The 15,177-nt window shown below is 42.8% G+C and overlaps 1 protein-coding gene across 2 annotated transcripts in view; it reads left to right on the plus strand.

Moving 5' to 3' along the window:
* Nucleotides 1–15,177, plus strand: part of PHF21A (PHD finger protein 21A) — a 193,639-nt gene that overhangs the window by 178,401 nt on the left and 61 nt on the right. Inside the window, exons 14-18 of one of the 2 annotated variants that reach the window (XM_007455792.1) lie at nucleotides 209–231; nucleotides 10,117–10,272; nucleotides 11,543–11,618; nucleotides 12,018–12,121; nucleotides 13,454–15,177. The exon at nucleotides 13,454–15,177 is cut by the window's right edge and continues 61 nt beyond it. In XM_007455792.1, the coding sequence (XP_007455854.1) occupies nucleotides 209–231; nucleotides 10,117–10,272; nucleotides 11,543–11,618; nucleotides 12,018–12,121; nucleotides 13,454–13,723 (629 nt within the window). In that variant the 3' untranslated portion in view covers nucleotides 13,724–15,177. Of the gene's footprint in view, nucleotides 1–208; nucleotides 232–305; nucleotides 470–10,116; nucleotides 10,273–11,542; nucleotides 11,619–12,017; nucleotides 12,122–13,453 lie in introns of both variants that reach the window. The other variant, XM_007455791.1, reaches the window with a different exon arrangement.

Genomic DNA, 15,177 nt, shown 5'->3' on the forward strand with positions numbered 1-15,177 from the left:
AATAGTTGAGGAATGTCTCTGTAATCTGCCCAAGGCGAAGCCCTTTAACATAACCCAGTATCTCCTGTCATTCTCTGAGGCTCTCTTATCCTCCCTTCAACACTCATGCATTTGTTTCGAATGACATTTAAATCTTTGCTTCTTTTCCTCTCTTGGGGACTGTTGTATTAACCTTCTCTCTGCTACCTCACTTCCTTTTCCATGCTAGCCAATGAGGAACACTGGCCTAAGGTATGTAAGATCATTTTTCCCCCTTTCTTTCCCTCCCCCTTTTTTCCCTTTTGTTCCCTTTTCTCGGTCTGTAGGTCGTCCTCCAAAATACAATGCAGTGCTGGGGTTTGGAGCCCTAACCCCAACATCCCCCCCATCCAGTCATCCTGACTCCCCTGAAAATGAAAAGACAGAGACCACATTCACTTTCCCTGCACCTGTTCAGCCTGTGTCCCTGCCCAGCCCCACCTCCACAGACGTAAGTAACTTGGGAAAAGCTCACTCTCTTTCTCAGAGCTTAAATCGGGGAAACCGTTATCATATGTTGTCTCCTTACCAGTTGCATCTCCTTGACTAACCCTGGAACAGCAGTAATCCCTACAGGACACTGTGTGCCGTGTAAGGCAGCTTTCTGCTGGGGTCCCAGGTCCTGCCATGTCCTTGAGAATCATATTAAACACCACATTAGGAGGCTCAGTCAGGGTTTTCAGAGTCTGGAATTTATCTGCGGTGAAGGAGTTCTCAGGAAGGGGGATGGGGTGGGGAAGTCAGGTCGTATAATTGAGAGGCGTGCAGGTGTCTGTCGTCAGTTTTGGGGGGTGGGGATAACGAACAAAGGTGTACATTCGCCTAGCAGTCTGTGTTTCCTGCTTCAAGTAAAATTCAAGCCAACTTTTCCGAAAAGCAACTTTATTCATCAGAATTGGTCAGAAACAGGCTCCTGAAAAAAGCATCAGATGCTTAGTAGCCCTTCCCCCAGAGGCTGCAGGAGTGCAAACTAGTGCCCTCTGTTTTTAAATGAGCGCTTACAAAGCGGTGAATTCACTCAACAAATACTGAGCACTGCTCTGCTGAGCATACACTATTGTTGAGACTGGGGACAGAACAGGGAACAGAACCAGCTCCTTGCCCTCAGGGAGCTTGTGTTGCACGGTCAGAGACAGGTGATAAGCAAATGAACATTTAAATGTCAGGTCATGATAAGTGCTGTGAAAAAAAACTTGACACAGAATCAGGGGCATAAGGAGTTACGGCAGGAGGTTGCTGTTTTATGAAGAGTGGTAAGAGACAGCCTCTCTGGTGGGAATGGAGTATGTTGGAGTATCTGGGGCGGGGAAGAGCATTCCACGCAGAGGGAACAGCAGTGCAGAAGCCCTGCTCGTTGGAGGAAGTGTATATGGCGTAGAGAAGAAGGGCTTAGTGGGCAGGCAGGAGCAGTGGGAGAGGAGACCTCAGAGGGCAGGGCCCGTCTCGCAGGGCCTTGTAGCTTTTACCCTGAGTGAGATGGGAGATGCTCCAGGGTTTTAAGTAGAGGAGTGACGTTACTTTTCACTTTTTATTTTGAAAATTTCCAAACCTACAGAAAAGTTGCAACAACAACACAAGGAAGGAATATATACCCTCCTCCTAGATTCACCGATTGTTACAATTTCGCCACATATGCTGCTTCCCACCACCACGCACTTGTCTTGCTGATCTAGTTAAGCAGTTGAAGACATCATGAATCTTCACCCAAAATACTTCTGTGTATATCTCCTAAAAACAAAGATACTCTCTGACGTAGCCACAATACAGTTATCAAATTGAGGAAATTTAATATGACAAAACATTATTTTTATAGTATATACAGCCCATCTTCACATTTCTCCAATTATCTCAATAAATGCCTTAGTGGCACTTTGTTTTTTCTGCTCCAGGATCCAATCCAAGATCACTCTTGACATTAATTTTTATGGTGTTTTGTCTTTAGTCTCCTTACTCTGGAACAGTTTCTCAGCCTGTCTTTGTCCTTCGTGACACTGACAGTTTTTAAAAGATAGGCCAGTTGCTGTATAGAATGTCCCTCCATTTGGATGATCTGATTGTTTTCTCAAGAATAGATTCAGGGTATGCATTTTTGTAGGAGCACTAAATACCTGATGATGCACTGATTCTCAGTGCATCACAAGAGGCACGTGTTGTCCATCTGTCCCATTATTGGTGATATTAGCTGTCATCTCTTAAGATAGACTCCATCAAATATCTCTACTCGTAAAGACGCCTGTTTCCTTAGGTGAAGATAGTGTCGAGTCTATAAAAATATCCAGTTCCCCAGCAAACTTACTCAGTGGTTTTATCAGCCTTTGAAGGTTCTTGCCTGCATTTATTTTTTTTTTTTAACATCTTTATCGGCGCATAATTGCTTTACAATGGTGTGTTAATTTCTGCTGTATAACAAAGTGAATCAGCTGTACTTACACATATATCCCCATATCCCCTCCCTCTTGCGTCTCCCTCCCGCCCTCCCTATCCCATGCCTCTAGGTGGTCACAAAGCACCAAGTTGATCTCCCTGTGAGATGCAGCTGCTTCCCACCAGCTATTTATTTTACATTTGGTAGTGTATATATGTGCATGACACTCTCTCACTTCGTCCCAGCTTACCCTTCCCCCACCCCATGTCCTCAAGTCCATTCTCTACGTCTACATCTTTATTCCTGTCCTGCCCCTAGGTTCTTCAGAACCTTTTTTTTTTTTTTTTTAGATTCCATATATATGTGTTAGCACACGGTATTTGTTTTCCTCTTTCTGACTTACTTCACTCTGTATGACAGACTCTACGTCCATCCACCTCACTACAAGTAACTCAACTTCGTTTCTTTTTATGGCTGAGTAATACTCCATTGTATATTTGTGCCACATCTTTATCCATTCATCTGTCGATGGACACTTAGGTTGCTTCCATGTCCTTGCTATTGTAAATAGTGCTGCAGTGAACATTGTGGTACGTGACTCTTTTTGAATTACGGTTTTCTCAGGGTATATGCCCTGTAGTGGGATTGCGGGGTCGTATGGTAGTTCTCTTTTTAGTTTTTTTTTGTTTTTGTTTTTTTTTTAAAGAAGATGTTGGGGGTAGGAGTTTATTAATTAATTAATATTTATTTTTGCTGTGTTGCGTCTTTGTTTCTGTGCGAGGGCTTTCTCTAGTTGTGGCAAGCGGGGGCCACTCTTCATCGCGGTGCACGGGCCTCTCACTATCGCGACCTCTCTCGTTGCGGAGCACAGGCTCCAGACGCGCAGGCTCAGTAGTTGTGGCTCATGGGCCTAGTTGCTCTGTGGCATGTGGGATCCTCCCAGACCAGGGCTCAAACCTGTGTCCCCTGCATTAGCAGGCAGATTCTCAACCACTGTGCCACCAGGGAAGCCCCTCTTTTTAGTTTTTTAAGGAACCTCCATACTGTTCTCCATAGTGGCTGTATCAATTTACATTCCCACCAACAGTGCAGGAGGGTTCCCTTTTCTCCACACCCTCTCCAGCATTTATTGTTTGTAGACTTTTTGATGATGGCCATTCTGACCCGCGTGAGGTCATTTGCATTTCTTTAATGATTAGTGATGTTGAGCATCCTTTCGTGTGTTTGTTGGCAATCTGTACATCTTCTTTGGAGAAATGTCTGTTTAGGTCTTCTGCCCATTTTTGGATTGGGTTGTTTGTTTTTTTGATATTGAGCTGCATATAGTGCTTGTATATTGTGGAGATTAATCCTTTGTCAGTTGCTTCATTTGCAAATGTTTTCTCCCATTCTGAGGATTGTCTTTTCATCTTGTTTATGGTTTCCTTTGCTGTGCAAAAGCTTTGAACTTTCATTAGGTCCCATTTGTTTTTTTGTTTGTTTGTTTTTATTTCCCTTTCTCTAGGAGGTGGGTCAAAAAGGATCTTGTTGCGATTTATGTCAGAGTGTTCTGCCTATGCTTTCCTCTAAGAGTTTGCTAGTGTCTGGCCTTACATTTAGGTCTTTAATCCATTTTGAGTTTATTTTTGTGTATGGTGTTAGGGAGTGTTCTAATTTCATTCTTTTACATGTAGCTGTCCAGTTTTCCCAGCACCACTTATTGAAGAGGCTGTCTTTTCTCCATTGTATGTTCTTGCCTCCTTTATCAAAGAGAAGGTGACCATATGTGCGTGGGTTTATCTCTGGGCTTTCTATCCTGTTGCATTGATCCACATTTCTGTTTTGGTGCCAGTACCATACTGTCTTGATTACTGTAGCTTTGTAGTATATAGTCTGAAGTCCGGAAGCCTGATTCCTCTGGCTCTGTTTTTCTTTCTCAAGATTGCTTTGGCTATTCGGGGTCTTTTGTGTTTCCATACAAATTGTGAAATTTTTTGTTCTAATTCTGTGAAAAATGCCATTGGTAGTTTGATAGGGATTGCATTGAATCTGTAGTTTGCTTTGGGTAGTATAGTCATTTCCACAATGTTGATTCTTCCAGTCCAACAACATGGTATATCTCTCCATCTGTTTGTATCATCTTTAAGTTCTTTCATCAGTGTCTCATAGTTTTCTGCATACAGGTCCTTTGTCTCCTTAGGTAGGTTTATTCTTAGGTATTTTATTCTTTTTGTAGCAGTGGTAAATGGGAGTGTTTCCTTAATTTCTCTTTCAGATTTTTCATCATTAGTGTATAGGAATGCAAGAGATTTCTGTGCATTAATTTTGTATCCTGCTCCTTTACCAACTTCATTGACTAGCTCTAGTAGTTTTCTGGTAGCATCTTTAGGATTCTCTGTGCATAGTATCATGTCATCTGCAAACAGTGACAGTTTTACTTCTTTTTTTCCAATTTGCATTCCTTCTGTTTCTTCTTCTTTTCTGATTGCTGTGGCTAAAACTTCCAAAACTATGTTGAATAATAGAGGTGAGAGTGGGCAACCTTGTCTTTTTCCTGAGCTTAATGGAAATGGCTTCAGTTTTTCACCACTGAGAATGATGTTGGCTGGGGGTTTGTCATATATGGCCTTTATTATGTTGACGTAAGTTCCCTCTATGCCTACTTTCTGGAGGGTTTTTATCATAAATGGGTGTTGAATTTTGTCAAAAGCTTTTTCTGCATCTATTGAGATGATCATATGGTTTTTATCCTTCAATTTGTTAATATGGTTTATCACATTGATTGATTTGCATATATTGAAGAATCCTTCCATCCCTGGGATAAACCCCACTTGATCATGGTGTATGATCCTCTTAATGTGCTTTTGGATTCTGTTTGCTAGTATTTTGTTGAGGATTTTTGCATCTGTGTTCGTCACTGATACTGGCCTGTAGTTTTCTTTGTTTGTGACATCATCGTCTGGTTTTGGTATCAGGGTGATGGTGGCCTCATAGAATGAGTTTGGGAGTGTTCCTTCCTCTGCTATATTTTGGAAGAGTTTGCGAAGGATAGGTGTTAGCTCTTCTCTAAATGTTTGATAGAATTCGCCTGTGAAGCCATCTGGTCCTGGGCTTTTGTCTGTTGGAAGATTTTTCATCCCAGTTTCAATTTCTCTGATGGTGATTGGTCTGTTTATATTTTCTGTTTCTTCCTGGTTCAGTCTCAGAAGGTTGTACTTTTCTAAGAATTTGTCCATTTCTTCCAGGTTGTCCATTTTATTGGCATAGAGTTGCTTGTAGTAATCTCCATGATCCTTTGTATTTCTGCAGTGTCAGTTGTTACTTCTCCTTTTTCAATTCTAATTCTGTTGATTGGAGTCGTCTCCCTTTTTTTCTTGATGAGTCTGGCTAATGGTTTATCAATTTTGTTTATCTTCTCAAAGAACCAGCTTTTACTTTTATTGATCTTTGCTATTGTTTTCTTCATTTCTTTCTCATTTATTTCTGAGCTGATCTTTATGATTTCTTTCCTTCTGCTAACTTTGGGATTTTTTTGTTCTTCTTTCTCTTAGTTGCTTTACGTGTAAAGTTAGGTTGTTTATTTGAGATGTTTCTTGAGGTAGGATTGTATTGCTATAAGCTTCCCTCTTAGAACTGCTTTTGCTGCATCGCATAGGTTTTGGGTCGTCGTGTTTTCATTGTCATTTGTTTCTAGGTATTTTTTGATTTCCTCTTTGATTTCTTCAGTGATCTCTTGGTTATTTAGTAGTGTATTGTTTAGCCTCCATGTGTTTGTGCTTTTTACAGCTTTTTCCCTGTAATTGATATCTAGTCTCATAGCGTTGTGGCCGGAAAAGATACTTGATACGGTTTCAATTTTCTTAAATTTACCAAGGCTTGATTTGTGACCCAAGGTATGATCTATCTTGTGCATTTATTATTTTTAAGGCATTTGCAAAATTGGCTTGGATTTTAGAGTGATCACTGTGTCTGACAACGGAGAAGAGACTGTGGGGAGGATAGGATGGGAGCAGGGAGACCAGTTAGGAGGCTGTTGCAGTCATCCTGGGAAGAGCTCACAATGGCTTGGCCCGATTGAATGGCGGAAGTAGAGATGGAGAAAACTGATCGGGTCTGCAATATATTTTGAAGAGCCAGCAGGATTAGATAAGGGGATGTGAGAAAAAGAGAATAGCCAAAGGTGTTGGCCTAAACAACTGAAAGGATGAAGCTGCCATTTACTGGAAGATGAGCAGGTTTGAGGAGGGAAACCAAGAGTTTCATTTTGTGCACATCCCATTTCTTTTGTGAATTACAGAGCCTGTCTTTAGGATCGTCTTCAGGTAAAAGTCCCTTGAAATTGAAGCTTCTTAGTACTTAATAATTAGGTCTACCCCTCTCCAAAGAGCAAAAGAATACCGTATGCACATCCTGAGTTACAGTTCCAGAAATGACAAAGGAAGTGTCATCTTTGGAGGACCAGGGTCATAGAAGAGTTCTCGGGCAGGTTTCCTTCCTTGGACAATAGCTAGTGGCTGCAGACCCAGTCTTGCTCTCAAGATTCAGCATTGGTTTTTGGCATTAGTGATTGACACAGGTTTTCTACCTGTCCAGTTAATGAGCACCAGGAATCCCTGTCAGAAACTTTGTTCGCACCACAGATTATCTCCGTTTTCCTCAGTTGAAGCATTGCCGAGGTCTTGCCAGCTCATGGCTTCTTGGTAGGGATCCTTTGCAAAGTGATGCACAGATGCTGGGGAACAGATGATTGTGGGTCTGCAAGTGAGTATCTTTCCTAAAGAATGTTGTTTTTCTTTTTTGTGACTTTTGGCTGAGGAGGTTTATGACTTTCTTTGAGAGACTGAACCCAAAGGATCCACTCAGATCAAATCACAAACTAAATGCTTTTGCCAGGTTTCATCTTAAAATGGAAACGTTGTTCTTTTCAGGAATCAAAAGGTAAAAGAAAGCTTTTCTAAAACCATTAAATATGTTGAGAACTTTCTCGGTTAAACCTAGTGGAATGGATTTTCTTTAAAGATAATTGACTTCTACTTTTACAGTGTCCCAACAGTGGCAGTGATTAAACTCAACACACAGGGCTCTGTGTTTGCTGCTGGGTAGCATAAGCCCCAGCAATGTTAATTAAACAATCACAGTTGAGAGGCAGGCATTTCCTGGGGATCAGTAACCATCTAGAAGGAGTTGGTAATATAAGACCCAGCCGGTCACTAATCTTTAGGATGTATCTTGTTGCCACTATTATCATTTTTATGGGAAGGGAAGATATGTTGACACAGTTATAAAATTTGTTTAGCAGATGATGAAGTTGCAATTGATACAGCCAGGGTGTTTCCAAAAAACATACATCCTTAGCTTCTAGCAAAGGATCGTGGGTCAGCCATCATTCAACTTACTATTTGGTTTATGGTAGTAATTTGGTCAGTCACCAAAGCCTAACCCTTTGGACCTGGTGCAGCAACTCTGTGGGACTTCCTCTGCTCTCTTTAAGCAAAGAACCAATTCTGCATGGATGAAATACATACCTTGGCATTTTATATTCATTTCTATGGGCAGTAGTTCTCAATCTGTGGTCTGGGTATGATACTGAGACTCTTACAGGGGGTCAAAATATATTTTTATGTATTTTAAAATATAATACAATCAAAATATAAAATCAAAAATATTTTCATGATAATACCAAAATATTCTTTGCCACTTTCATTCTCTTTCTCTCAAAAGTAGGACAGTGGAGTTTTCCAGGTACTACATGATAAGTGGTGATAGCACTCTGAGGGCTAACTGAATGTGCCTTTGTGTGTTCTTGGGTTTTAACATTCTTCAATACATGATTTTTGTAACTTCCTGTGATTCTGTTACTTATTTCAAAATAAAAAAGTTTTAAAACTTCTAGTACAATAAATAGCAATAGATACAACTCACATAAGCAAAAGCACTTTGAGGTGGTTAGTAATTTTAAGAGTTACTAAGGGGTCCTGACACTGAAAAGATTATGAACTGCTGCTACAGGATATGTAAATAGGATAGAAGTTTTCTTTCCTTTAGGAACTTGAAAGAAATTATTTAACCTTTATTTTATGTACTCTCCACCTTCCACTTCCTGAGGTTCTCCTTACTCTGGAGCAAAGGAAAGTGAGCAGAGCTCTTTACCCAACAAATAAGATAGGTATTTGGAATAAGATGTCCAGTTTGTCTCATTTACTTCATCAGTGATAATTTTACCTGTGGTTCGTGTAAAAGAGTTTCTGAAGCCATAAAATTATTATAAACTTATTAAAGATGCAGACTTACAACATGGGGCGAAGGTTCAAGAAAGACTAGGTTTCTAGAGGAGAGCCACCCTCAGGCTGATTTTAAGAAGAAAGTCACAGTTAATCTAGGGATGAACCCTTAACATCTTTCGGTGCCTTGAAGTTACACTGTTAGGCTGCATTCTTATGTAGTATTTTTACACGTGTACTAAGTATCTTATTTTTCGACTGCCCAGAGGTGACATTGTCTTTACTAAAAAAGATTAACATCCATCCACACTTTGAAGTAGCTTACAACTTTCTGCAGCCAGTTTTCTAGGCCACCAGATACCCTGGATATGTAGATACTGCCAGATAGTTCCTTTCCTTTCCTTTGGATAGAAATAGTAGGTCTGGGAAGATATGTTCCTTTCAGCAGTCGTGGTTGAAGGGTTATATCATAGAAAGGAAGAACTGGGCATCGCTTTCTGTATCATTGCTTCTTGTGCAAAATTTCTGTATTAGGCCTTCTGTCAGAATAGCCTAGAATTCTAAAACAACACATTGGAAGTGAAAAGGCGGGGGTCTACTCCAAGCTGAGGTGCTGCCTTGTTAGTTAACCTCTGGCCTGACCCTTCAGTCTTCCCTTCCCTGGTGTCCTTATCAGCCGTGTTAATCCTGTTTAGAGAACAGGCCAGGGATTGACCTACTGAAAAAACACCTCTTTAATACCTCATTTTTTAAAATGTGTTCTGTCCAAATTTTAAATAGATCTGCTTTTTTCTGATGGTGCCTTTTGTTGAGAGGGCTCCCACAGACACACCTGAGTACCAGAACCATCACTGATGGAGGTGGGAGAGACTAGCAGAGTGCACTTAGGCTGCTCTTCTTTATCTATCTGGTGAAGCATTTTACAGGGAGGAATAAAGCCTCCCGGAATAGAACGGTCCATTGAACAGCAAATGCCAAATACTGGTTTTAAGAGAACACTGTCAGCTGTTTGGCTTTTTTAATTCTTCATGTTAGAAAACTCATAGGAGTTTACTTTGCTCCTGACTTAATACTTTCCTGTTTGAACTTTGACTATAGTTTTTCTCCCAGAGCCAGCAAAGAGTTTAGCGAAAACCTCCATTTCTTGTCTGTCTTCTTTCCCAGTGATGATGGGAAGTGATGATGAATGGATTTCAGTATCTTTAAACTTTATGATTTGTGAGTTGGACTGTACCAAAACTTAAGTGCTGAGTTATCACCTGTAAAGCTAATTTTGGCCTAGGTGACCCCACAGTAACAGTTGCTTGTAAACTCTGCTTTAAGGTTAAGAATACTAGCCCCACCTGGGGAACCTCAACTCTATACAGCAGGCTTGCACCATTGGTAATTCCTGCTTTTCTTGAACACTCTTGCAATGAGTTGGAGGGGCACAGCTGATTGTCCTAAAACATTTATATGTATCCAGAATGTGCACGTTAACATTCCAATTTTACCTTTTTGTCCTTTCTCTTACCTTTCCTCTCAATTTCTTAGGGTGATATCCATGAGGATTTTTGCAGTGTTTGCAGAAAAAGTGGCCAGTTGCTGATGTGTGACACGTGTTCCCGTGTATATCATCTGGACTGCTTGGACCCTCCTCTGAAAACGATTCCCAAGGGCATGTGGATCTGTCCCAGATGTCAGGACCAGGTACTGTGGGTGGGTCAGAAAGGACGAGGGACGGAGGAGAAGGACCTCCTTTCGCCTCTAAGCTGAGGGAACGGCTGAGTCTCTTTCCTCGCCAGTAGTTCTCGGAGCCACATCTGCCCTGTTCACAGCACAGCACTCACCCCCACAGCATCCTTCCTCTCAGAGGTTCTCTGTTCATGAGGCAGTGACTCATGTACAGGTGGAGAGACCCTAACTGCTTCCCTCTATTTGAAATGACTTATCTTTTCATTACCTTTACCCTTAAAAGTCCATAAGACTGTCTGCCTCATTCTCTAAAAATGGTCCAAACTCAGCATATGGTTGAAGCTCTGGAAATAAAATCCTTAAAGGGAAGTGCCCAATTGATCATTTAATTCAAATAAGAGCAGTTTTACTTTTAACCTGTGTCATCATCAGGCTCAGAGAACTAACTATAAAAGTACTGTCTTAATATTTCATGGATTTGAAAGAAGAGAAAGCCTCTTCCCTCCCTTTTCTGTTTAGTTTCTGATTTTTTATTTAAACTATCCAGGTATCTTTTTGTCTTTATGTTTTTATTGTAAGCTGTCTTGAGACCTTTTTGGAAGTAGGCAAAAGTATAAATATTAAATAAATAAGCCCAGTAGCTCAGCAAGCTTTGGGGTCCTGCTCGGTTCTTTGGAATCCTGAGTTGAGGGAATTCTGGTTTTCCCCTTTAAATCTTGGTCCTCACCCTTACTGTCTCCATGATGTAGTAGAGACAGTTCTCTCTGTTCTCTTCCTGATGCTGCTTTGTGACCCTCTGATAATTTTCTACTCGGGTACTTCAGTACTTGGAACTGATATTTAATTTCCTTGGTCAGGCTGTCTTTGAGGCACATATAAGCTAAAATTGCGACAGGCAGCCCATGTCAGGTGAAGGACGAAGCTGCCAGTGGCTGCTGCCATTATGCAGACTTGCAGCTTGTGTGCCGATGTTTCTGACCATTGGGAGTAGTTGGGGGTCGTGTAGCAGTCATGAAAAGATGGGAATGCCTAGCCAACTCCCGGCCTCTTTCTAAGCCGGGGCTCAGGTGGCTTGGCTCTTCCTGCCATTGACTCTCATTCTTTCAGGCTGATAAACTGGGACTTTGTAGTCCAGAAACTATAGACCAGGGTTTTGCAACACTGCCACCATAAATCCTTCCTGGATTTTGTCTGCCAATAGCTACAGACACTGTTGCTTGTTACTACACGGTGGATGTGTGTTTATATAACTTTCTCAAGGGTAAAATTCTAAAAATCTTTTCAGATGCTGAAGAAGGAAGAAGCAATTCCATGGCCTGGAACTTTAGCAATTGTTCATTCCTATATTGCCTATAAAGCAGGTAAAGAATTATCCATACTGCCTTTTGTATAAGCCTCCCTTTGTTTTTAAAAAAAAAAAAAACAAGTACCAGGAGACAGTATTTGTTTTGTTTTCAAAAGGAACTATAAAGTTAAGAATGAAAAGCTTTTATTGAACGAAATAAAAAGTTTGTTGTAGCACTTTCTTGGGGGCGAAAAATGAGAAGTGATATTTATGTAAAGCCAGGCCCAAGCCACCGACAGTTTTCTTAGCGTCCCTTTACATATAAAAGGGAAGGTCTAAGTGGGCAGGTTCTGTGCACTGGCTGTGGGGCTTGGGGAGCTTTGAGGAAGATATCTTCTTTGGCAGGCCTTCTGAACATAGTGGCCTTTTCAAAGAATTTATTGTCAAAAACAAGTTCCTTTTTCCTTTTTCCCAGCAAAAGAAGAAGAAAAACAGAAATTACTTAAATGGAGTTCAGATTTAAAACAAGAACGAGAACAACTAGAGCAGAAGGTGAAACAGCTCAGCAATTCTATAAGTGTAAGTAAACCTCATGCTTTCGGTGAGGTACAGAGGTACAGAACTTTCTGTGTACATAACAGTGTGTGTGGCTCTCAAGTGCTGCTTCGTTCCTTCAGCTTATTAACACTGTTAACTTGGGTGGTTGCAGTTTGCTTCCAGGTAGCGTTTGGCCCTCAGGTACAGGTGGCCATTTGGTATACGGTGCCTTAGCCAAGCTCTGGAACATCCTCTTGGCTTTGACCTGAGAGAAGATTTTCAGTCTTCTGGCTGAAGAGATCAAGTAGCAACTACAGCAGCATAGCCAGCATCCCTGCGTGCTCCTGAGTGTGTTTGGGAGGAGTGCGGAGCCGCCTGACACAGACCAGGCCCCCGCGTGTAATTCTTCCCAGTCGCCCTAGCTAGTGGGCCCATCTGCATGGCTCTTTGCTCCCGCCCCCTCTTCCATGCCCTGCTGATTGCCTCTCCAGGTTTATCTGACCAGCCTGAGGAAGAGCGCTTTCTAGAGACAAGTACTGGAAGTAAATACTACCCCTGGCTGACCAGGTGGGAAAGGGGTTTGTGTTTGCAGCAGGGATTCAGAGGCTCCTCCTGACAGGAGCAGGCTTTCTTTTCCATTGAGTAGGTCCCCTTCTTGGAGTGAGGTGGCCTCAGCCCTCATGGACGCCAGGTGGTGCCCTGGACTTGGTGGCAGTCACGCTGTCTCTCCTCATCATACCGCCCGTGGCTGGCAGGTTTCACATCGCTCTTCTTGCCTAGAACAGAAGCCAGCAGGTGTGGGAGGCCAAGTACAAAAGGGCAAAAGACTACAAGTCCCTGACCAAGCAGAAGGCCTTCTGTTGGCTGCAGTCTTTGATTCTCCTAAATATCACTAAATATCCCACCCCAGGCCCTGCCTCTAAAATCTTGCTGACCCAATGATCCTCAGCAGGCCCTCAAACTGAATCCAGATACCACTGGCTTGTGTCTGCCCTGTAAAAGCTCAGCCCAGCCCTGAGCGTATCAGCGCCATTAGCAAGGTAGATGCATACCCAGACCTGCCCAAACCAGCTTCAGCCCAGCTGTGAGAGCTTTTTCTTAATGCCTTTTATTTTGTAGTATTATAGTGGTAGTTCATGTTTGGTTTTAAGTCCCAGTGTCAAGTAGCGGGCTTTTAAACCACTCACTTGCCCTCTGTCTCTTGCCTCTTGGGCCTCCTCCTTCCCTTGGGTAGCAGCAGCCACTCCAGTGTGGAGCAGAACAAGGTCTAGGGGCCGCACACTAGTCAACAGGGATTCTTTTATCTGGAGAGGGCTGCCAGGCCTGTCAGAAAAGCCGGAGGCTCAGTGCCACTGCCCTTCTCATTGGCTGCAGAAATGCATGGAAATGAAGAACACCATCCTGGCCCGGCAGAAGGAGATGCACAGCTCCCTGGAGAAGGTAAAACAGCTGATCCGTCTCATCCACGGCATCGACCTCTCCAAACCCGTAGACTCTGAGGCCACTCTGGGGGCCGTCTCCAACGGCCCGGACTGCACTCCCCCTGCCAACGCCAGCACCTCCACACCGGCGCCCTCCCCGCCCCCCTCCTCCTCCAACCAGAGCTGCACAGCGAACTGTAACCAGGGGGAAGAGACTAAATAACAGAGCCCTGCTAGGAGAAGCCACGGGATCCCAGTGGCAAGGAGAGCAAAACACTGAAGACTCTAGACAAGCAAAGCCGGATTTCTTCTGGAAAGTACAGAATTCTTTTGGTTCTTTGGTTCCAGAGAGAGAGAAGATGCTTGTGCCGGGTGGCACCAGAGTTTGCCAATTGATCCTTCTTATTCTGTGTGTACATGCAAAGACTGGACCACGCCACATGAAACCGTGCCAGCTGGAGGCTCTGGGCCAGCACCACGCCGAGTGGATGATACACTTGCTCTCCCTGTTACACGCCAGTGTGTGCCTGCGGCAGCCCCCACCACCACCGTGGGCTCGCTTTTGTTTTGTTGGGTGGGGAATGGGGATGGGCCGCGGGGTGGGGGGGAGCAGGTTCCAGACCCTTATTTGCTGAGCTGTTTGTTTAGGTAGAGAAGACAAGTCCAAAGAGTGCGTGGGCTTTCCTGTTTCTAAACTTTCACTACTATAAAACCAAAAAGAGGAAATCGAGATTTAACCAACCCCAGTGCCCAGAGGAAGGGATGGGGAGGGAATGGGAGGGAGCCGGGGTGGGGAAAAGTATATCAGATAAGCAGTATTTCATATTGTCTGGGGCGGGCACAGTGCACGGAGAGGTGGACGCCAAGGACAGCCACCGGGGCCTTCTCCGGAGCACTCTGCTCCTCCACCCCTCCCCAGGCTCCTTCCCTGCTTTGGCAAATCGGCACCGTCCCTGTGGGTGATCCGGTTACCTTCCCTCTCCAAGAACAAGCAGACCCAGGCCTCAGGTGGCCCTTGCCCGGGGCAGGGAAGAAGGGTGTGTGTGTCGAGGAAGGAAAAAAGGTGGATCAGTGATTTTACTTGAAAACAAGCTCCATCCCTTTTCTATATTTATAAGAAGAGAAGATCCTGAGCGAAGCAGCAGGCGACCCAGGTGTGTGTGAATTGAATGGAGACGTTGCTTTTCTCTCTTTTTTTAAATTTTTGTTTCTGTTCTTTCTTCTTTAAAAAAAAGTTTTTATTTTGTTGTTTATTTTACTTTTTTGGTAACAAAAACTAAAATAAGGAATAGAGAAGCTGTTTTTCAGGCTGACAGTCCAATTAAGGGTAGTCGAGACCTTGCATGGTAGAATAGGAATCATAGTGTCAGTGAGGTCCAGTGAGTCTGTGTGAGTCCTTGTGTCATCGTTCGGGGCACTGTTTTTTTATGCAAGGGCAAAAATCTTTGTATCTGGGGGAAAAAAACAACAACAACTTTTTTTTTAATTAAAAAGGAAAATAAAAGAGATTGAGGTCTTCCTAGTGTTACTTAAATTAAGATCAAGGTAAGAAACATTGTAAAAAAAAAAAATTACAAAAGTGCTATTTGTTTCCTAAAAACAGTGATTTCTATTAAAAAGGTGTCAGAACTGGAGAAAATGCTGTGTAGTTATAATTTTTTAGCACAGAACCTGCTG

Source organism: Lipotes vexillifer, unplaced genomic scaffold, assembly GCF_000442215.2.
Source record: "Lipotes vexillifer unplaced genomic scaffold, Lipotes_vexillifer_v1.1 scaffold977, whole genome shotgun sequence".
In the NCBI taxonomy this organism is placed as follows: Eukaryota; Metazoa; Chordata; class Mammalia; order Artiodactyla; family Lipotidae; genus Lipotes; species Lipotes vexillifer.